General features: G+C 35.5%; 1 protein-coding gene across 1 annotated transcript in view; it reads left to right on the top strand.

Moving 5' to 3' along the window:
* The window catches only part of SELENOF (selenoprotein F), a 28,606-nt gene extending 6,285 nt beyond the window's left edge, over positions 1-22,321 (top strand). The window contains exons 3-5 of the mRNA XM_049809393.1: positions 9,788-9,851; positions 18,798-18,847; positions 21,321-22,321. Coding sequence (XP_049665350.1) covers positions 9,788-9,851; positions 18,798-18,847; positions 21,321-21,452 — 246 coding nt within the window. The 3' untranslated portion in view covers positions 21,453-22,321. The remainder of the gene's footprint in view (positions 1-9,787; positions 9,852-18,797; positions 18,848-21,320) is intronic.
* Positions 22,322-22,793: the final 472 nt, after the last annotated feature.

Genomic DNA, 22,793 nt, shown 5'->3' with positions numbered 1-22,793 from the left:
GGTAGTCTGTGCTACAGACAGACTTCCAAACTATTAGAATTCCAGGACAGACTTCAGGATTTTAAGTATGTGGCAAGTGTTAGAAATAGAGAAAGTGAGAGTTAGTTTATTGCATGACTTGTGCCTGAGTTTTAAATGAGAATTTAAAATTAAAGGCATAGAGATAGCATGTGTATCTGAGAATTTTTATATATCGTTGCTGCTTTTCACAAATGATCTGTGAAATATGCCCAGTGCTAAAGATACTTTGTGCTGAATAGCATCAGTGCAACCTCAAATGAGATGTTTACAGATTTCAACTGTTTCATATCCTTGAAAGATGTTTAGTAATCCTCATCTTGTTATTGGTCCAGTATTCTGTGAATTGACATTGCAGAAAATAGCTGTGAGGTGCTCTTGCTACCCAATATTTGTCTTGCTCATAACTTCTGCTGGCACCTGTCCAGTGATATATTTTAATTACTCCATAATTGTACTGTCGGTAAAATGAAAAAAACCTCTTTTTGGTTATTTTCTCATTTTCTCCTCTTCTAGGGATTTTGTATTCACTTTCAGCCTAATTCAGAAACTATCTTAAACGGTATTGCTTTAGACAGCTGCAAGTTTTAAGCTTCAGTCTGTCAGATGCAGAGTAGTGCTGGTGTGTAAAACATAGAAGGATGAAATGGAGGTGAAGCTAACTGTGCGTGAAATTGTAGTAGCAGGAGAGATTGTCCATATTTTGCAGTAGCTGAAAATAGCCGCACTCCATCTGCAGCTTCAGTTATGCTGTGTGATCATTTCAGACACAGCTATAAGCATATAACATTAATTGTATATTATAATCTAAGATCGTATCTCAGCAATTTATGCGTGTCAAAATCCATATTGATCTTAAGACTCAACTCTGTGATTAAATTTGCCATACATTAAATTTCACAGTTGTGCTGTGCAGCATTGCTACCACCCTTTAAAGTCATCAATATTTCTAAACGGAGCTTTGAAATATATTTTGCTCACTAAGATATGTTGAACTTCAGCATTTTAAATTTCTGTTGTCAAGTATTTGTCATGTTGTAATGTTATGGAGTTTGGTGAATTAGATAACGTGACATCAGGCGTAAGCAAAAGTTGACCAGGAAATTTGAGACACGAAAATAGGTGGGTTAGATGGCAAGTTGTCATGGGTAACATCGCATGTGTTTACCATACACTATTTCTAAATAGTTTGATTCTGCCATAAAACAGGGCAAACATAATGATACAGGAGTCTATATGCATACTTTTAAAGTTACATAGAGATGGATAATAACTGCACCACTGTAGAAATTTAAAAAAGAACATCCAAAATTGTAAGATTTTTAGCAACTTTCTTGTGCACATATTCAGTGTTGTCAAAATATGATAAGCTGTCAAAGCATGGTTTAATAACTTAATGGAATATCTGGCCTCTGCATTGCTAAGATAATAGGAAATTTAGGATTATTTTTTACCAGCCTTGTACCAGATGTAACAATATAAATAACTAAAATAATTCAGAAACTTGAAATGGATTATTGTGCTGTCAGAGGGGAGGTTTCCAACTAGGCATTTTTCCCACACCAATAAATATAAAAATTTCCTTTCATTTTGACATCAGAATACTGTAAAATAATAACCTGAAATATGTGTGGGCAGCTTAAACTTTGGTTATTATTTTTTCCCAGAAATCTTAAAGCCCATCTTAAGGTTGCTTTACATTCAGATCCCCATTCTACATCCTACCTGAATCCAAAATAATTTTCAGTATTTATGACTGCTGTTTGAAAGGTAATACAAGTCTATGGACATAACCCCGTTAGCTGTAGACAAACAGAATAGATGAGATTTAGAAAATAGTGGTATTTAGTGACCTTTAAGTATTGTTTTCTCAACATTTTGAAAAATGCTAAAACCAGAGAACCAACTTGGGAGAAAATCCTAAGAATGCATATTAAAATACTCTGGAAAATGGAGAGAAAAGTCAAGGCACAGCAGAAGAACATTTCCTAGAGTTTTATTATGGATTTCCACTGGCCAGTCAGGTAAGTATGTCTTGTTTTGCAGTTAGATTGATCAAAACATGTGGCAGCTAGGCATGTTGCAGACCTGTTGCCTAGTTGTTGCATTGTAACTGGTGCTATACTTAACCAGATACTTTGATGGTTCTGCAGGAAGATCATACCGTGTTTTCACTGCATCAACCTGAGATTCTTTTCCTTGCAAGTCCTTGGTACTTGAAAGTGTGGGAAGTCATTTTAAGACATGAACAATTCAGCCTATTTCAACACTGCAAAAACAACAGAACTTCTAGTCTGTTGAAAGTGAACCCTGGTCTCTGAGCCTGTCTTCCATGTCAGACGTCTATTTCTGCATGGTGTCACACAATTTGAGAGGGTTTTGTGCATGGAAAATACAGAGGTGAGGGATGATATGCAAAAGAAGAGTGAATTATACCTATTTAGCCCATGTAATAAGTAGCTGCTAGTGTTCAGCTTGGTCTATTCTAAAATAGAAATGACCCTGAATTTCACTGAAAGGTAAAAAATACTCCTGTACAAATTCAGTTTTACGTAGTCCACCTTATCTGTCACTCACGCCTTTAAACATTACAGGTTAGGAGACAAGCATGTACGCAGAAACTGTTCCTCAGAACAGGTTATTTTAATCCTAATGGATAATATTTATATTCTCTTTATGGTGTAGTTTGACCATAACTTAAAACCAATTCTTTGGGTGGAGTTAGTGTTAGACCCCTCCTGGAAATGAATAAATATTTAGTGTAATATTAGTAATAAACATGTCCACTGTAATCATGACTGTGTGCTACTTTTAATAAAAAAAACCCAAAGCACTGAAAGCTTTCTTAAAACTCCACCTTTTTACATGTGCAGACCTTTTAAATGTGCTGTTATTACAAGGAGGAATAAGGTGACATTCTTGTTCAGACTTAATTTTTAAAACTCACAATAGTTTACAAAACTCACAATAATTACTGAAACTAGAATAACTTGAAGTGCTTTTAATGCTTTAGGGTTTTTTTGCATGTGACCCAATTTAATTTCATTTTTCAGGGTTTTTTCTTTTCATTTCACTAATTAAGTGCTACATTCAAAAATTACTGTTGGCTGCCTGCTTGTTCTGCCAGAGGCTCTTAAGATGAATAGTTCCAATGAAGCATTCTCATCTCTTGGTTTTTAACTCGATGGGTAAAAATAGAGAACTACTGACATCTCAGTAGTATAACATAAGTGTATGTCTTTCCAATACTTGTATAAATGAATTAGAATTCTAGTTTACTTATAGCTGTTTCTCAAAACCCTCAGCTTTGTCTTTTGATGTGTTCTAGAAAATCCTTTGTCTGATTTGTAAGAATCAAACTGTGTTTTTACATAGCTGTACTCCTTATTTCTAACATGCTACATAAAAATGGTTCATGTTCATTGTTTTTACCAAGTGTAACTTTTAAAAATAGCGTAATTCAATGACAGCATATTTAACACTCGGGTAAATAATCGGAACTCTGTAGTTAAGGTTAATATGTCAAATGATCTCCCTTCAAAGTTTACTTTTAACTAAAAAGTATCCCATACAGTTCACAGAGGAATAATTTTATGGGGAATATTGATAGGGAAGTTGGGGAATTGAGATGATTGTGTTCTCTTGGAGAGTCTCTTATCAGAGTACTGTTGCTTCAGAATATTATGCACAGCCATTCCTTGTAATAAGGTGCTGAGGTGGGTGTCCTTCTCAACTCTATCATGTACGCTCTTTCCCTTCCTTCTGTACATGATGTTATCAGCAGTGAAAATTAATGTTGACAAACAGTAGTCCTAGATAAGGAAGGTGCAGCTAGCTAGTCAATGCCTAAGATAAAAATTTACTATCTTTTGTCTGGATCAGATTCACCAAAAGTTCATCTGTATCAGGTAAACTAAGATAAAATACATTATCTGTCTGTAGTAGGGCAAGCCTTACCTATGGAGGACCTCCTTCTAGTCTTACCAGTGAAAAAGAAAAGGTATGGGAAATTGTAAATGTGAATTTGCTAAATGTGAGTTAAGGTTTTAGATGTGTATCTGTGCTGGTGAATGGAATAGGTTTAGCTAATTAAGTCTGATCTCCTTCAGCTGGCTACATGTCTGGGTAAAATACTGGCATTTGACTCTATATTTGTTGAAACAACGTCAAAAAGTACAAAGTCTCCAAATCACTTAAATGTGCAAAGTCAAATAAACAGTTGATGAGTTCCGTTCTCAATGTTTTCTTTGCAACTCTTCTAAGATGCTTTCTTTTTTAATAAAAGCACAGATTCTGGAGAATAAGAGATGTTCAAGGATTATACTTCTAGAGGTAAGTAGGTGGTTAGATAGTAAAGTTAATTGGACGGTATATTACAAAACTGGAACTTAAACTGTGAACTTGCTGCCTCTACTTTTTAGCTTACATAATTCTGTTCACTAGGTCCAAGTGACAGCCTGTACATAGGAGCCCTTTTTCCACCACCCTTCTCTATTCCACTCTGCCCCCCACCCAGATAAATTGCACCACCTAGTCCATGCTACAGCTCCAGAGGTCTAAAGTTGATGGTTGCTCAGCTTCTGCATTTTCTCTCACCCTTGTGCCAGATCTCTTGCTCACATGACCTTACACCAAACCATTTCAGAGAGCAAAGTTAACAAAAAATAGTCTGTCAGGAGGGGAAGTTGTTTTGGTGCTTTATGGTGGTTGTTGGATTTAAACAGCAAAAATGTTTACATAATACTGTAAGGGGGAGATTGTTTAACACCAAAAATAAAACACTTAGGTGGATGACACGTTTTCTGTATGCTGAAGATTATAATGGTAATGCACAACTATGTTATGTACATACAGAATAAAGTTGAATCTCCTACTCAAAGCAGAACTCAAAGTTCTGAAGATCTCTAAGGATACAGATTCTACAACTTTCTTAGGAAATTATTTCAGTCCTTGAACATCCTCATTGTGACTTCTTTTTTCACCCTTCTATTCATTTGGAATTTCCTTCCTTGCAAATAAATGAGAGCTTAGGTTCTCTTTCAGCTTTGTTCAGAGGAATTTGCCTTTAATACATAGTGCTGATCACAGGAATAGCACTAATTCAGATAACTAGTTTTTGGCTGTTTGACTCTGTTTCCAAACTCTTATTTAGAGTTAGGCATCTCCCTTCACAGGATAATGAGTTGCGAATGGGAGCAGTTTCTTTGTTGCTAAATTTACTGATTACATCAGTTCTGAATGATGTGTGTGTGTGTAGCAATGACTTTATTGGCTTTCTGCGTTACAGAACAGTAATTCATAGTGTTCCTGGCTGTGAGGCTTTCTGACTGTTCTCTGTTAACCCAGAGATTCTTGCTCATTTTCTGTCTCCAGGGAAGGGGAAGACTAGAGTAATTTTGAAAACTTCTAACTGTCCATACAAATACCCTGCATTCTGTCCCCCATAGAAGAGAAAATACTTTATATCTCAGTTTATATTCCTTTATTTTAACTAACCTAGTTTTCTAGTAAAACTAACAAATGAATTGGTAGTTATAGGAAAGAGCAGAAGAAACTTGCACCAAATCTCTTTCTTTGTGACTTCATTTCTCAGAAGAACAAATATCAAATATTAACTTGTTTTGCTTCCTGGGTGGGTGGGACACACTAGAAATTAATTTGCATGCCTTTCAAAAAAGAAATCGTGCACCTTATTTTAAAACAGTAGTAGTTTGCCTATGCCAAGCAACTTTGGCTAATAAGAATAATAATGTCTGTATTTTTCCTGACTTCTCTTTGAAGTAAAACAATAGTATGAGTTGATAGGAGATGAGGAGGTTTCCTTGGCAGATCTGCTTATATAGTCATATGAAATCAAAATTACAGTGAATTTCATAAAAAAAATTTCTTTGCATGGGAAAGAGATTAATTGTTGGTAAATGTTTAATGGAAGATTTTCTTGTACCTGAGGCAAGTGAAAATTCCAATTTTAGTAGTAGCCATAAGTTGTGTTTTACTGCTTGTTCCCAGAGCTTAACTTTATTTTTTAAACTGTTTGATATTAGGAGAGGAAAATATGCAGATATCAGAGGGAATCCAGATACCATAAGATAGCTATTTACCGTTGTGTGGCTTTATCTTAACAGCCTGTTTCATTGTGTGTTTTAAGACATGATGGTACTCTATAATTTTTTCAGCTGATTGCAAACAGCTGTACAAACCCAGTTTGAGTGACACTTTGTAACCTGTGCAGGGTCAGGCTTAGTCAGTAGTTAGAAGAAACTAATGTGCAAAGTATATGTGTGCTACAGAAGTAAAATTAGGGATAATCTATTGTATTTTACAAAACTTTTTTTGTCACCTTTGATTTAACACCATTTTATTATGATAAAGGAGCAATCTCTGCGAAGTATAATTTTTTTCAGTTCGGTTTGATCTCAGTTCCTGTTTACTTGTAAGCATTAACAGTTATATAGCAGCTTCATAGCAGGAATGTAATTTTTCTTTTGGAGTTTTCACCATGAGTAATTGTGATAACAATACCGTATCTTATTTATAAATGAGGCACTGCTGGAATTTTGTCTTGCAGAAATTACATCAGTTCCCTTCCTAATAACAACTGAAATGTTTTCTTTCACTTAAGTTAAGGTTCCTTGCTTTTAATTGATGGAACAATTATATTTACAATACATATTTTTATCTAACACTCTTCTTATGTAAATGGTGGTTTATTCTGTTACAATTACCACTTTCCTTCATCATTAAAGCAGACATGACTGATAGCGTGGTCTTCCTCCTCTCAGTTGTGAAAAGCCATCTTCATTACATCAGTGTGAACTATTAGAAGACATTCAGGTGCTTAGAAAAAGCTTTTGAATGAAATTTGGCTCAAGTTGATGCTTTGTAAAAGATGAGGGAGGAGTTCAGGTTTTGTCAGACTAGCCTTAGAAAGCATGCTATTAGAATGCTTTAAGAAAAATCTAAGTTATTTTTATAGGTGCAGACATGAATTAGCCTGGAAATCATAACAGCACTTGTTTTGGATGTTAAAATGGACACTAGTAATAGTTTAGAGAGTCTTTATTTCATTGCTTGTAGTATGAAACTCACTTTCATGAGCACTAAAACAAGTGAAGCATTATTTTAATATGAACTAAATTCTGAGTTAAGCATTGTGTAATGAACTGACTCATCATGTTTGTGTGCTTCCACACTGAGTGATATGTGTCATTCTTAGTAATACATAGTAAATGCCTTCACAAAGAAGTTTGGAGGACATCTGCTCAGGACATGATGAGATGGTAGCAGCAGTAGATATTAACAAGTATGCTTTTGTTGTGGGCTAAGTGATGCAAATAAACCTGTTTCTTGCAAAAGACACCTTTGTTTAGAGTTATAAATGAAGCCAATTGATTTTTCTTTTTCTCTTGTCTAGCCATCTAGAGAGCAGCTGTTTGTCCCAGCATGAATCTGAACTTTTTTGTACCAGCACAGTTGGGCTTCAATTACAGCAGAGTTACAAGCTCAAAATACAGACATCAATGATTGAGCTGTTTTCCTTGTTAAACATCACTTCTATCAGATACTGGCTAAGAGTTACAAACTGGGAGTAGTTTGTAATTACAAGATGTCTTACGTAGTTTAGATTCCTACAGTGATCGTGTTCCATAGAAATCCTTGTTTGAAAGGAAGAAATAAACTAAGAATTACTTGCAGTAATGAGAATTGAGAAATGCTCGTTTTGCAGTTGTACTAAATATGGGTGCGCTTAGTTCTTTATACACATATATAAACTAATTAGTTAACTAGATAGACGGAGGGTATTTATTCCATTGTCTACTTCTTTGTACTAACTTCTTGATAGCAAAATGCAGATAACTGTCAGTATCGGAGAACCAGTATAAATGTTCAGTGTGTTAGTGAGTATGCAGACTAATATCTAAATCTAGGATTGCTGATATAATTGTTGTTGAATGTTTTTAAAGAATAGCGAGTAGAGACAAGGTAAGTGAAGTTTATAATCTCACTATTCCATGTTTGCTCCATCTTTGTAATTATTTCATGTTTTAAGTCCAGAGGAACTTTAATTATGCAAGCTAGTATCTGAGCTGTTTATCTGTGCCTTTTTAAATTAAAATCTTTGAGTGGTAAAAAAAGCTTTAAAAAACGTGGTATTTTTGATCTCTTGAGTATGGTTTCATAGCAGTTCTGAGTTTTAACAGTCAAATCTTAGTTTTTATCTTAAATCTAATGTCTAGTTGAAAACATAAATGTAGCTAGGCAATTTCTGAATGCTGCTCTGAACAGATAATGCAGTGTAACATTTTTAGTTCTGTTTCCTGTGAAAGTAATGATTACTGATTAGTTCACATCAGGAAAGAAGTTGTAATTTCCCTGCAAATTATTAGAGTATTTCTTACGTTCTAATTCATAGTATTTAGGCAAATATTGAGTTGGACCTGAATTCAGAAGATTTATATTTTGAAATGAAGATGGATTCCTGGGTTCCATAATGCCTACATAGATAGGTGACAAAGTGTTAATAAAATTGTCTTTGAGATTTCTGTCATGTTGTGTGTTGTTTGCTTTTATGACTCGTCACTCCTTTTTCAGAGGTGTTAGTACTCATTAAATTTCATAGTGAAAGCTTATTTTTAATTACATGTATTCACTGTTCATGTTAAGTGAAATGTGAATTTACTTCATTTCAGTAAGGTTATGTTTTTGCATGTCCTGACTTGCACTTTTGTTATGAAAACACTGTCTAAAAGATAATGAAAGCAGAGGTCTTAATTGTTTGTAGTAGGTAGTGTATTGAATTAAGAATTTTTAACTTAAGCTATTCTGTCAGCTTCTCTATAAACCGTGGGATTTCAGAGTCAGAAGGACGTGATTTGGTATACAATATTGACAACTATTTGTAAGATTAAAATGCCTAACTTTACAGTATGAAGTTCTGTTTTAGTAGCCAGAAAAATGTGTTGTTAATTTATATTTAAGATTCAGCAAACTATGGAATCAATTGCATGTTGCCAAAAAAACCAAAAAAGTTTAAAAACGTGTGACAGTATACAAGGTCAATAGGGGTTTTCTTTATTTAGATTCTACGTTAAATTGAAATGAACTTATACGTTAAGAACATTGAATCTGAGTATCTTGCATAGCTGATGGAATTGACTGACATCTAAGTGCAAGCATCAAAGCTAGCCCAACCTGTATATATTACTTCAGTTAAGGCCTATTAATGTGCTCTGTCTTCTTTCTGCAATCACAATTAACTACAATAAACTACTAATAGTTAGCCCAAATGAGAAGTCTAAAGTCACTGTGTTATCTTTATTATAAACAGTATTTCACTGTCCAAGTTAGGTTTAAAATGGAAGCCAAAATTTCACTTAATGAGACTTTCTTAGCATCTCTGGGGAGGAAGAAATAAAGTTTTCCTGTTACTAGTCCATCATTCTCATTGTAACATGTCCCATTGCATTTTTTTTTAATGAAGCTTTGCTTCCAGCAACAGTATATCTCAAATGATCTTCTTTTTCCTGTTTTGATATTTTTAATACAATGAATGAAAATTATCATGTATCTTGAGTGAATAGTCAGTTGTTGCATAAATCAGACAGGTCTGGGATTGTGATTCTATTTAGGCTCTTATTTGTCAGTAGTTAACTATCGACATAATAGTGTCTTGTCTCCTCAAAGCAAAATAGTTCAACACATAACACACCATAAGTAAACTAGTAATTTAATTTTTTTTGTCATTAACCGCTTATGTTTATTATTACAGCTTTATGCAGGAGCTGTCCTAGAAGTATGCGGATGAAAATTAGGAAGGTTCCCTCAAGTCCAGGGTAAGACAAGCCACTACTGTTCTTTCAAATATGAAATATTGTCACAGCTGAATGACAAAATGTGCTTTTAAGTACTACTACAACTAGTCATAAATTTCATATATTATATCAGGAAAGTTGCATTGACCTGAGACTCATTGAACTGGTCTCCAATAATTGATAGATGAAATTGTATTGTGCGCTTAATGGAACTACTTTCTTTTCACAGATCCTGCAGTATAATTGTTTTGTCTGTGGATAATGACAGTCAACTAAAGGGAATGCAACACAATAGTGTAAAAGGAAAGTCAGTACCATCAGTGTGTGGTGGGAGGAAGCTGCAGGAAAAACATCTGTGAGAAATTTCAGACTGGAATTTTATTATAAATGGGGGAAGAGCTTAGGCGATAGCAGTACTTTGATCCCACCCCCCCTGGTAATGAAGATCCTAATACTGTACTTTGGACATAGAGAAGAAAGACTAATCTAGCTTTAGACATAAAATTGCACAAACATTCTCTCTCCATCTACCATGGCCAGTATTAATACCTCGCTGTTTGAAGGCTGACTGACAAACAAGTAGAAAAAGGATTTTAAACCAGGTTACAATTAACATAAGTTACGCTGCTTTAGACCCTCTCCTGCCACCTCTACCCACACACAGTTCAGTTAATTGACTGCAAGACCGGAGCAAAGCTATTTTCTCTTTTCCACTGTTTAAAATGCCAAAACAAGAATTGTTTAAATTACTTGTCCTCCTTCAGGGGTGTAAGGAGATTAACTTTGTTAGCACAGGAGTCCATACTATCTCCATGACCATTCAAATTTAGCAAACATGAAAACATTCCCAACTGTTGTTGCACATTCACTCAGCTTCTTTATGGTTGTGAATTTGTAACAGTTAAGTGCTCTTTTGAGCTATAGGTTTGAAAGAAAAGGTCAACCTGTCAGCCTGACTCCAGCCCTGCATTATGTCCTCGGCTATCTTCATGTGTAGGTCCTAAATCGGAATGGTCCTCCATTTCTAATGTGTGCACACTATGAAATATGTTCCAAAAGCTTACAGAACGGAAAGAAAAACCTGAAAATTTTAATGAATTTTTTTTTTCCTTTCAATCCTTGGTTATCTAAACCTGCTCAAAGATTTACATTCCATTAATCATATAGCTTGCTTTTAAAAGTGACTGAATGAATTTCAGTGGTTTTTCAGTAGGTTCTCTGTTTTGACTACCAGTTCTTTGGTACGGTAAGAATTCAAAAAAGGACTGAGTAGTGCACTTAAGGATCTCTTGCCTTTTCATCACCAATTTCTGCAGTTACCCAATCTAAATTTATCCTGACCAAATTTACTGCTAAGGTATTAGAACAGGTTGGAAAATGGGATAAATTTTAAGAGCATATTTAGAAATTTTAAAAAGCAGTAGAATATATTCTTCCAGCTGGTATTTGTCCTCACATTAGTATTAATCTCAGAATACTTTTACTTAGATTTCCCCTTTGGTTTTAACTTCTACCAGAAACAGTATTTAATGTCTCCATCTTAAGACATTAAAATTCAAGAAGTGTTTTTTTATTTCAACTTTTCACTTGGATGTTTTCTATGGAAGTTAGTTTGCCTGAAGGTCATGTTGCTGTGTTTGAAGCATTGTCTTTGTAGGCTTCATTGAACTGTGTACCCTGTCATTGACAAATGTCTTATTGCAAATAACTCCGATTCCTTTCCCATAGCTTCTGCTAGGATTTTGTTGGGGTATTTTATTGCAAAATGTACACATAATGGCACTACTAATTGCAGGACTGTGTATGTATTAGAATTACATGGATTAGTTACTTCTGTATCTGACTGTGAAGTCTTCACCTTTAAATACCTGTCTGAATTGTTTTGTCACTTGGCTTACTCCCATAGACTTGATTTGTCATGGACTACTTCTGGATTATATTTTATTTGGCCAAAGGAGGAACAGTGGGGTTTTTTATAATGAGATTCACATCTTAAAATTGTTAAGGATTAAGATCTATTGAATTAATGAAGGTTTGTAAAAGTTACACAGTAAGAAGGTTACACAGTTGGAAAAACCTGTGCACTGCTCATGGTTACTAAAGGTAATATTCTATGGTCCTTCTATATCAAAATTACTGGTTATATAATTTATAGCTACAAATAGCTGCTGAATACACCTGTGTGCCTGAAATGTGAGAATCATTACATATGGAATATATTTGTAGATACTAGGAAAGCAAAGAAGTGACAAGTGATGAAAAAATCTAGTCCTCAGCAAGATTATCTCAATCTTAAACTGAATGTTATTCTTTGTAATATCATAACAAACTACTAAATGCTTTTGTGAATATGCCCAAGGATGTCTATTACATTTTTCAAATACAGCTTCTTGTGGTAAGTCAGGTAACAGACCAGATTTCTGTAAGTCTCTTTATGTTCAGTACTGAAATATTTTTTCCTGCTAAGTTTCCCTTAAAAATAAATTGCTCTATTATGAATACTGTACTGTAAAATTGATTCCTGTAGTACATGTATTTTGAAATCGTTCTGTATAAAATTGTTCTTAAATATTTATCACTTAAAAGCACTCCATCGAAGTAGAACATTGAAAACATAAATGACAAGATTCATAGATGAAGCAATATCTTATTGTATCAGGTAACAGAGAAAATATGACAGTTTTTGGCTGACATTCATAAAACTAAGGCTCTGAAATAGAATAATAAATTAGCTGGGTCAGTGATTAATCTAGCATATTTGCTTTAAGTTGACTTTTCAGTGGCAGCTGTGTTCTGCTCATGATGAGATAGGAGATAACAGTGTCTAGATTCTTACGTTCTTTCCAGCTTGTTTAACAAAAACTGATTTAGACTGGTTTTTTTCATTTAACATTTCTTATTTCTCTGCATTCTTTCTGTTCATCAGTAGAATAACTCTCACATTTCCCTGTATGACTCTGTTAGCTTAAGAAATGGATGTGGTCCCAGAAAATCTGTTACAGAAACAAGGTCCTTAATCCTTGAACTCATTCAGTATGCAACTGCATTAGATCCTCTGACTTCAGAGTCAGTAAGCACTCTATTATATTGCCCAAGTTCTGCAAGTGTGAGGGGGATTCTTTTCGCTACTAAAATGTAATTTGTTATGGATTTGTATTTTTAGGTAAGATGACTTCCTTTTTATTTTCATCTGCAATTCTCAAATACTGGTGAAAGTTAGGAAGTTATATTAACCTGAAATCTTGCATTGGTAGAAATGTTAGTAAAACTCTTGCTAAGAAATGTAGGATATTGTAGTGGGAGACACGCATTGTTTTATCATAATCTTTTGTAAATAGATGATACACAAACTAAAACAACACTTCAGATTTAGAAATGTCTCTTACCCTACTGCTTCTACAGAGTACTCTGGGGTTTTTTTGTGAAGTTTCTTCAGGCTTGATCAGAGCTCTGTCTTGGATTTGCTTTTGAAAGTGTGTGGTGTTTTGTATAAAATCATGAACAGCTGCACTGTAACTTGATTATTAGACTACAAATAGTAGTTATTGATGTTCCATATGAATTCTTAAATTCAAATTCTTATCTCAAACTGCGGTCCCCAAAAGGTAAAGAGCTATAGCCATTAAAATGTAAATGAGTGCTTGACATCTGCTGTAGTTCCGTCTTTTTGCTAGGTTCTCATGGTATCTTTTGAAGCAGGCTCATGCGATCTTCAAAACTGCAGAGCATGTATTTGTCCCCAGAATAAATTATGAAAGAGCCTGAGGAAAGAAATAAACACTTTTGGTTTGCCTGTATTCCCAGCGATTTACACATTCACGTTTTTAACAAATATTGCCAGTTGTCTTAGCAATGCTTAGATATTTGTGATGTAATTAAATGTTGCATTTTCCTGTCTTCATAAAATATGTACTCTTCCTTTTGTTTTGGTTGTTTTTCTTTTCCATGGGTTTAACACTTGATAATTAGCAATGCCTCAATAAAACCATTGTTTTATTCAAGTTCATTTCAGGTACAAAATGGTCAAGTCTGTGGTATGGTTAAGTCCTTTTTGCCTTTTTTATGTACAAATCTGTGACATTCTGCACAAACTTGTGTTTCTAGAAAAATTTATTTTTACTTTCAAACTGCTTGTTTTCATTGGTTTATGCTAAGTAATATTACATTTGCTTTCTGTTTATTGAAATTAACTCAGAACAACTATTTATAGATAATCTTAGATGTACTTTAATCATTCTCTTGTATTAGTAATAGATCATTTCCGTTATTTCCTATAACACATTTTCTATACATTTAGTCTTTTGAGTTTTAAAAAGCAGTTGTATATGCTGCATTGAGTTGCACAAAGTACTATGCTACTGTTTGATAAAATGTCTTTTCAAAGATAGTAATAACTCACGTGCTTCCTATTGCTAATTCAATGTGTGAAACATTTAAATGCATCACAAGAAGACTTTAAATATTTCCCTAAAAATAGATCATCCTTTATACTAATTTTGAAACATTCCTCCTTACTTATGAATGATGATGGAAGCATTCCTTTCTGATGGTGCTCTCAGAGCACTAACATTCTTTGCCATTATCACATAATGTGCTCTTTTTGGTGTGATGCTGAGGGACAGGAGGGATAGTCACCTTCATGAAAAAAGTATGCTGCTGCTTTTCAGTGCACAATCAGCATGTTTAATTAGACTTACCTGTAATATGAATCTGTGTATCTGTACATAGCATCAAAAGTTTAGAAGAAGCTGAAGGGTTCTGTTTACTAGAAAAATACCATAAACTGAGAAGGGTATATCCACTTCAAAAAGTTAGATGAATCCCCATGAACATACATAGTCCTTATAAGTAGTCCAACAGTAAACAATGGAATAAATCTAAACTAAAAGCACAGCTTTTTAAATAACAAAAGTATTAGAAGTTTGAACAAGTGGACTTTTCCATTACTGGCAGATACTTAGTCACATTAGATTCTTGCCAGAAGGTATGCTGTAGCTTACCAGGAGGAAAAATTGTACAGTAAAAATTTATTGTTGACCTTATGCTGAAGATTTGACTGGTTCTGACTTTTGGTTTTCTGCCAGTAAAATCTGAAACTGATATAATAAAGACAGTAAGGGTTTTTTTTAATCTCCTGCAGGCCTTTCTGATTTGAGGCCATTATAAGCCTTCTGATGCGTGTAGAGACAGACAAGGTTAAAAATGCTTGTCTATGTGCATAGTTTGAAAACTAGTGCGAGATTTTACTGCCATTGTATTGGCTCTCATGCAAGTATTAAGAGATTAGCTTAATTTTTTCTCAACGTCATTTTGTATCTTTTCAGTTACAGATGAAGCAGGAGATATTTGCTCCTAAAGCAGGAATCTAAATAATGTGAATATTTCTGAATGTAGATATCCTTGGTAGTCTGGATCACGCCCTTAATATATAACAGTAGATAGTCAACTCTGTTTACAAAGAAGTTATGCCTAGCATATAGATCTGCAACTCTGCATGGAGAGATGTGGCATCATGTCCATTTTGGGTCAGGAAGTTTTCTTACGGTCCATCCTACTGTACCTCAGAGAGAATAGTACAGGTGCGTGCATGCATATACATAGACTTGCCATTTGGGCCCGAGTGATTCTTAGATTCCTTAGTAATCTCAACTTCGGACTATAGGCTTTAATTCCACCAGACTAGTTTTCACAGACTTTCTCAAAACAAAGAGGTGTTACTTATCAAACAAAGTGACATTATAATGATAGCAGTGAGTTTCTCTGTTCTACGGTGTTTGTAGGCAGAGGCTGCTCTTAGGTCTTTAAAAGTACCATTCAGTATTACCTCTCTTTGCAAAACAGTTTGGTGCTGAGCAGGCTTTAAAATGCCCATATGGACCTGATCCTTTTCTCTGACCTTTTAGTTGTAGTTATTTGTGTGGCAATCAAGCCTGCTCTGTAGGCTTACCTCAGGATTGCCTTCAAACAGAAGGCATATGCTTTGGTATTGCACATGTTTTATAAGAGCATAAGGTGAAGTGATTTTCTTAACATTATGTGAAAGGACAGTTGCAAAGCTGGCAGTGGAACAGCTCTGACTTCTAGTCTGGTGTTTAATTCACTGGAACGTAGTGTCACGGCACCAAACTCGGAGTTCATCTTATGGAAGTCAAAGTGGAAAATGCCTTTCCCGCTCACCCATGAATGGACTATATAAATGCTTGTTTCTCTGCAGTGTGTAATTTCTAAAGCTGCCACAGGGAGAAACAGCCGCATTTTAGTATTAAACATCAAACTTACACCATTATTTAAAGATGTGCAAGTAGCCTTCAGACATAGGATCATAGCAAGCGGCAATGTTGCTGTCAGGGTGTAGAAGGGAAGCTGCTGGAGCAGTGCCGAAGGTGGAGCATGTGCACCACATCACATGATAAGCATGTCCCAAAATGTGCACTGTAGCTGCATCTGACTTCCTAACCCCATTAATTCCATTCAAAGGCTGTTTACTCACTTAAGGCATGATTCTGTGGAAAGAAAAAAGTGTTTGATGGGATAATATGTATTTTTAATGCATGTCAGTATATTAGTTTCTCGCTTTAGCTTCCAAAATTGAAAATATACAAATTATTTGTACAGTGAGTGTTTTTTCTCTGTTGCATTACAAATTCAAGTGACTAATGCAGAAAGGCACTATGATCAGCATTAGAAATAAATAGGCCATTAACAGAAACCAATTTTGTTCCAGCTGTCTAAAATTTCAGGAGAAATGTTCTGTAGTGCTTCAGCTTTCAGAAGATTTAGACATGTGACACTGATACAAGTGTGTAATAGCTACTTTTAAAGTGACAAAATGTAATACTGCCTATAGAATACTTTCTTCTTCCACCTAATTCTGTTCCCATTTTTTGTGAGCTTGTTGAGTCCAACACTGCAGCCAGAGAACAGCCACTCATGTCCAAATGAGCTTTTATCTGTCACTCAAGTAACAAATCCTTACACCTGTTACAAGCTTAAAGTGCTGTAACCTGAGTTAACCCCCAAAGGCTGTTCTTTAATACATTTGAGTTCCACAGTTTGGATTTGCTTCTGAAACTTTATCCATTTTATTATGCTCTCTTACCGTTTTTCTTTAAGTTTTGCAATTAAAGTTACCCACTGCACTGACTGCTTCTTACAACCTTCTTTTCATATAAAGCCCTAGAGACTGATTTCAGCTTTAGATTTAAATTGAAAAAAATGTGGAAAAATTCCCCATAAAATAGTTCAGTGTGCTGTGGACTTAACAAAGAATAAGAAATACCTTTGACACTTTTTTGCATGTTCCTGTTGATGACAGTCAAGACAACTAGCAGGTCACAAGCAAATGGAAACACTGAAGTTGAAAATTATGTCTTTGTGAGTTTAAATCAGAATTGAAGTGCAGTAATGTGAGCAAGTACTGGTTATTTAGTGCTATTTGAAATTGTTATATAAGTACAGCTTACAATATGACATTAGCGTATACTTCTATAGAAAGAATGAAAACAAGCCTTATTTTCTTCTTCAGGGGTCTAGTATATCTGGCAGCTCATTGGGCCGTTGGTATTTTTTTAACTTGTTTCTGCTGTGTAGTGGTTGGTGCAGCAGGCAGAGTATATGATTTTGATCTGTACTGGGAGCACAGTGGAAGATGGAAGAAAATAAATGTCACTCTGTATATACATACTGAGAAAGTGTTAAGGTAACTGTCTACAGCAATATAAAGATAGGTATAAAGATGCCAGAGGACATCTCTACAATTCCTGAGGAAAGCACTACATTTTGTGAGGCAGCATGAAAAATTAGTCCTGAGGTTGCACTCATCTCCATGCAGCAGCTGGATGCAGTGCAATTTGTGAGAGGTTCATTGTTGTCTAACCTTGAAAAAGCAGCTCTAACATGCAGCTAGGACCTTTGTAAGAGCCAATCTGTACTGACAGGGTTCATCCTTGGGGAGATGCTACTGACATACTACAGGAGTGTCCTGAATCCACTTAATGTCAGTACAGATACTAAATTCAGCCTTGAATGTAACCTGAATGTAAAAAGGAGGAATGAAGACTATGGCATTTTCTAAATAAATTTTAAATACTTCTAGAACTCAGACATTCATTAGGCTAAAGCGTTTGGAAGTAGGGGATTATGCTCACACTTTGTTCTGCAATAATTCATATCATCTTTTCAATGTTAACACAAGGCCTGGGTTGTGCTGTAGGGATACAGGGACTATGCTACAGTTAATGCGTACTGTTTGCTGACTAGCACTTCAGGTGAAGAATTGTTCAGCAGCAGCAGACCTCAGACCTGAACTTCTCTCCATGTAGCTACATGACGGGCCATAGGGTCCATCTTAAAGCTGATTGCCTTTAGGAGTGTCAAGAGAAGAGGAGATACCAGCCTCTCTTCTTATTTTCAGCTCTTGTTTCTTGCTGGTTTTCGACATGTAATCTCGGAGATCTCTGCAAGACAAGGTTGTCCATCTTGTTTGCAAGAATAACACCTCTACCCACAGTTTCCTCTGTGCCCTTTCACCTGCACTGCTGCAGCTTTTGTGGAGCGTGCTGATGGGATGTGTCATAGTTAGCCTCCCTCACAAAGCTTATCTTCAGCCAGATTTTGATTGCTCTAATGCTTTTCCTCACATTTGCATATCGCAGCAGCATATGGGCCAGTCTGCTGAAGACTGTCAGTTGTACATGCTGATAAACTGATTTAGACAGTTGCACTAGTGTTTGAGGAAAATCCAAGCAGATACGAAGCTTGTTGGGAATACTAGCAAAAATAGAGTGTTCTTAGGTATAATAGGTTTAGTATTACTAATTTTTGTGAGGATTTTAAGAATTTTAACATCAGAATATCTTCTAAAGCATCTTTCCAAAAGAAATAATCCAGGGAAAACGTGATTGTAAATCTACTTTATGCAAGTGGAGAAGAGTTTGATTATCTATCTTTCTTTTCTCCAAACCATAGCTTTTGTCAGGAGTGATAAGCCAAAACTCTTCAGGGGACTGCAAATCAAGGTGAGTAGTAACCTAACTTTTTTTATTTGGGACGTTAGGAAGAATTAAGCTTGGTGGAAACAGTCCTTCTGTGGATTGTTCTTTATTTGCTGACCAAGTAATCCTTTAGCAGAGGACATATATTTGCATTGCCAGTATAAATCTTTACAAGTTCCTGCTGCTAATTTTAATTGGTTTATTGCTCAGTAACTGTTTGGTACCAATTCTTTGTGGTTGTTTTGGGTTTTTTTGTTGTTTCTTTGTTTTTAATCCAAGAAAAAAAAATAATACTGGAACCCATAAGTACTAGCAGATGCCAAAAGAATGAGAGGAATGCTTGCATTCTGTCCTTACTCTGTGGATATCTTGGATTTACTGAAGCTTACTCTGCCATAGTTTCCTTTTTTTCGTGTTCTGTTCTCCCCTCATTTTCTGATGGAGCTGCCATTTCCGTACATTCAGTGATTCTTACATTTTTCTCCTCCCTCTCAGACTTTCCTTGCTGTGTTCTATGATACTGTTTTTCTTTATAGTCGTCAAACATCCAGCTTTATAGAAATGCATATACTGAATGGTCTTTCTTGCGACTTGCATATATGCAGAGCTGCATAAGCTGCAGTGCCTTGAGCACAAACAATTCTTTGGTTTCAAGATCTAGTGTAAGACTTCACCTTCCTCTTAAAATCCTGTGTGAACTTCCAGCGTACTTCACAGATACACATCTTGATTCTCACATCTTGTGCTCCCATCCCTATTCACCAAATGGCACCATCTGGAATCACTTCATAGCTATGCATGGCTGCAATAAGTGATTTGTCTTCTCAGCAGCAGAATCCATCTAAAACAGATTTCCTCTGTCTGTCTCATGCATTCATGTCTCTGTCCTCCAATTTCTTTCAAAAGCTTTCTCTTCTTCTGCGTGTCTGTTTCATTTTTATTTTAAACTTTGTAGCTGTATTGAACATCAAAGCAGTCTAGACTACAATTGGTATAAAGCACTACCAGAAAAAATTTAGTGTAAATGGATCTGTATTTATTTTACAAGACTTTTGGAAAACGGATTAGAGATGCCACTAGCTTCATTAAGTAAAACCAACTAGGTTAGCTCAGTAGGGTAAAGTAAAATACTCCTGGGGAAATCTTTCCATAAACTTAAATGGTTAGAGCCTTCTAATACTGTTAAAAGCTTTTATTTGCATTACATATTTTGTGACTTAGTGAGTCTTCAGAAGCATTAAAGTATTATGTTACCAGCAAAGCCTAGGAGGCACAGATATAACACAGCAGGAAAGAACGTGATTACGTTAGAAATTGATAGTAGAACTTTGAACTGTTACAGGGACTAGAAATTTCTAGAATGGTAAAAAGGCTATTGATTATATGAGAAAAATCACTCAGCTGCTTGATTCAAAATTTAACTTTGGTAACTTAAAACAGTTGAAGTAGAATACCACCTTTCAAAGCTAGGCTTATGGCATTGCCCCCCTGCATATGCATTAGCTTGTGTAGTAGGCCAAGGAGAACAAGAAGTAGGTGTTTCTGACACACACACCCCTGACACCCACCCACCCATCCCACCCTCCGTTCATTTGACTTGTTCCTCTACTTTCCTCTCTTTGACATTAAATGCAAGTCAGATGTTTGAACTGAAGCTGTTTCCTACCTGTTTATTTAAGGCAAGTAACTCTGTTCTGGATCTCAAGATAAACATTTACTGCTCTTAAATCAATGTTTTAATTTCCTGTGAAATGAGGCCTCTTTGTCCCTTATGCTTCCTTCTTTTCTCCCACCCTTATTCCTTAGGACTAGGCAAGAAAGCATCTAATCCAGAGCTGCCAACACTGGCCAACAGCTGCAGGTGGAGTGTGCAACCTACAGCATCTCTCTGTCTTTAAAGCTTCAACATAGTATCTCCCCTCTTACTGGTTCTTCATTTGCATACACACATGCACACAAGTTCTAGCTTTGAAAATCTACTTCTCCTTTGAATCAGCACAGTAGGTGAAAAAATAATGCAGAGGAGGTAGCAGCATAGGAGAAAACAAGCTGAAAGACTGATCTCATAAGCTTAATTTGATTTTTATAGATCTGTTTTCTTCAAGAAAAGTAGAATACGTTGTTGTTAAACACTCTAGTAATGAAATTCATAAAATCAGAATAAATATGTGGCACTGGACTATCTATAGCAGTGAGTATTGTCAGGAACAACCAAGCTTGTCTGTTTTTTAAGAATTCTAAGCTTTAAAAAGCCAAAGCTTAGGTTCATTTCTTAGCACAAATTGTATTGCCAAAGTTTGCCCAGAATACTCTGATGTAATTTAGTGGTCTGTTCTTAAGTGTTCATGGTGTCACTCTTTGGACTTTTTACTATTCTTGCTTTGACATAATTTTAACTGATTTAAATCGGGGGGGGGGGGGGGGGGGGGGATGTTAATATGGAGAATGCGTTTCCAGCACAAGATAACTGATTGCTTTTTTTTTTTTTGTCCTGTAGTATGTGCGTGGTTCCGACCCTGTACTAAAGCTGCTGGATGACAGTGGGAACATTGCAGAAGAACTGAGCATCCTCAAGTGGAATACAGATAGCGTGGAAGAATTTCTAAGTGAAAAATTAGAACGTCTATAAATCACTGCTTTCAGTCCTCTTTCCTTTTCATGTTTTGTCATGGTAATCTTCTTAGATGAACTGTGCTACAATTGAAAAAACATTCCAGCTTCCTTATTAATTTTAAAATATCTATTGTGCTGTACTAAACATCTTGCAATTAGAAGGGAAAGCTTCAGCACACATCTAACAAGTTGACTGACGGAATAGCTTGTCTTAATATATTTCAGCTCTTAATGTATTTACCACTAACAAAATGCTTTGTTTCAAAGTTAATTATGCAAATATCAGTTTGTTATAATTGGACCTGGTTTTACAAATGCTCTTAAAACTGAAGAGCTTCAAATAATTGAAAGGATTACCATGCTTTTTGTCTGCTGCTGTTTGTAAGAAGGTTGGAACCAAATGCAATGTACTATCTCCCAAAGAAACTTGACTTCTAATGCCCGCTTCTTTTTTGTATCTGAACTGTCCTTTTTATAGAAGCATTGTTTACAGTGAGTATCTAGTTCACAGGCTTGAAGTGGGTCGAGGAACTCATGCTCTGGTACTGTGAAACACTTAGTTAAGTACACTTTAGTGAAGACTACATAGAAAACCTCTGAGGTGTATGGAAGTCAGATGTCAGGTGTGCTTTACGTTAAGTGTTTTGCTTCAGAAAGCATGAGATACAAGTCTTGAGAAACCTTTCCTGCTAACTTTCACAAGTTTATTGGAAGTCTGTTTATCAAATGAATTTGTACACTGTTCTTTTAAAATGTGTATCTATCTTTCTCAGTCAAAATTTGTGAGCAGGGAATATAGACAGTGTGTATGATAATAAGTCAAATCCATTATGACTTGTTAGGTTTTTTCCACTTAGAATGAATAAATATGGTAAACAAAAATAATGTGGGGGTTTCTTCTTAAGTCTAATTAGCAAATAAGTCTTCCCTTTACTTTATGCACACCAGTTTTTCATTGGATGGGTGTTATGCTATAGCCTGAATTGGTACTCAGTTTTTATCTCCATATATAATCTTATATCTCAAGAAATTTCTCTAAAATTTACAGATTTTATTCCCAACTTTTGAGAAGAAATCATCAGCTTCATAGCAGAACAGTAAATTTTGGATGGAGACCACACAAAATTATTGGAAGTAATACACTAAGGTGATTCTTTAGGCATAGCCTTCTGAGTTTTTACTCCTGAAATAGTCTTATAAACTCTTAGAAGGTGCATACAGCTAAGTCACATGATGTTATCCTCTTTGTTCTTGCTCTCACTCTTATTCTATGCCTTTCACTACTGTCCCTGTAGAACATGCTGCTCATCTCCCAGATGACTTGGTGTGGGACACCTACAGTAGTGGTCACCACTGT

Source organism: Accipiter gentilis, chromosome 8 (assembly GCF_929443795.1).
Source record: "Accipiter gentilis chromosome 8, bAccGen1.1, whole genome shotgun sequence".
Taxonomy (NCBI): domain Eukaryota; kingdom Metazoa; phylum Chordata; class Aves; order Accipitriformes; family Accipitridae; genus Astur; species Astur gentilis.
The sequence above is the reverse complement of the archived record's forward strand: the minus strand, read 5'-3'. Positions and strand labels throughout refer to the sequence as shown.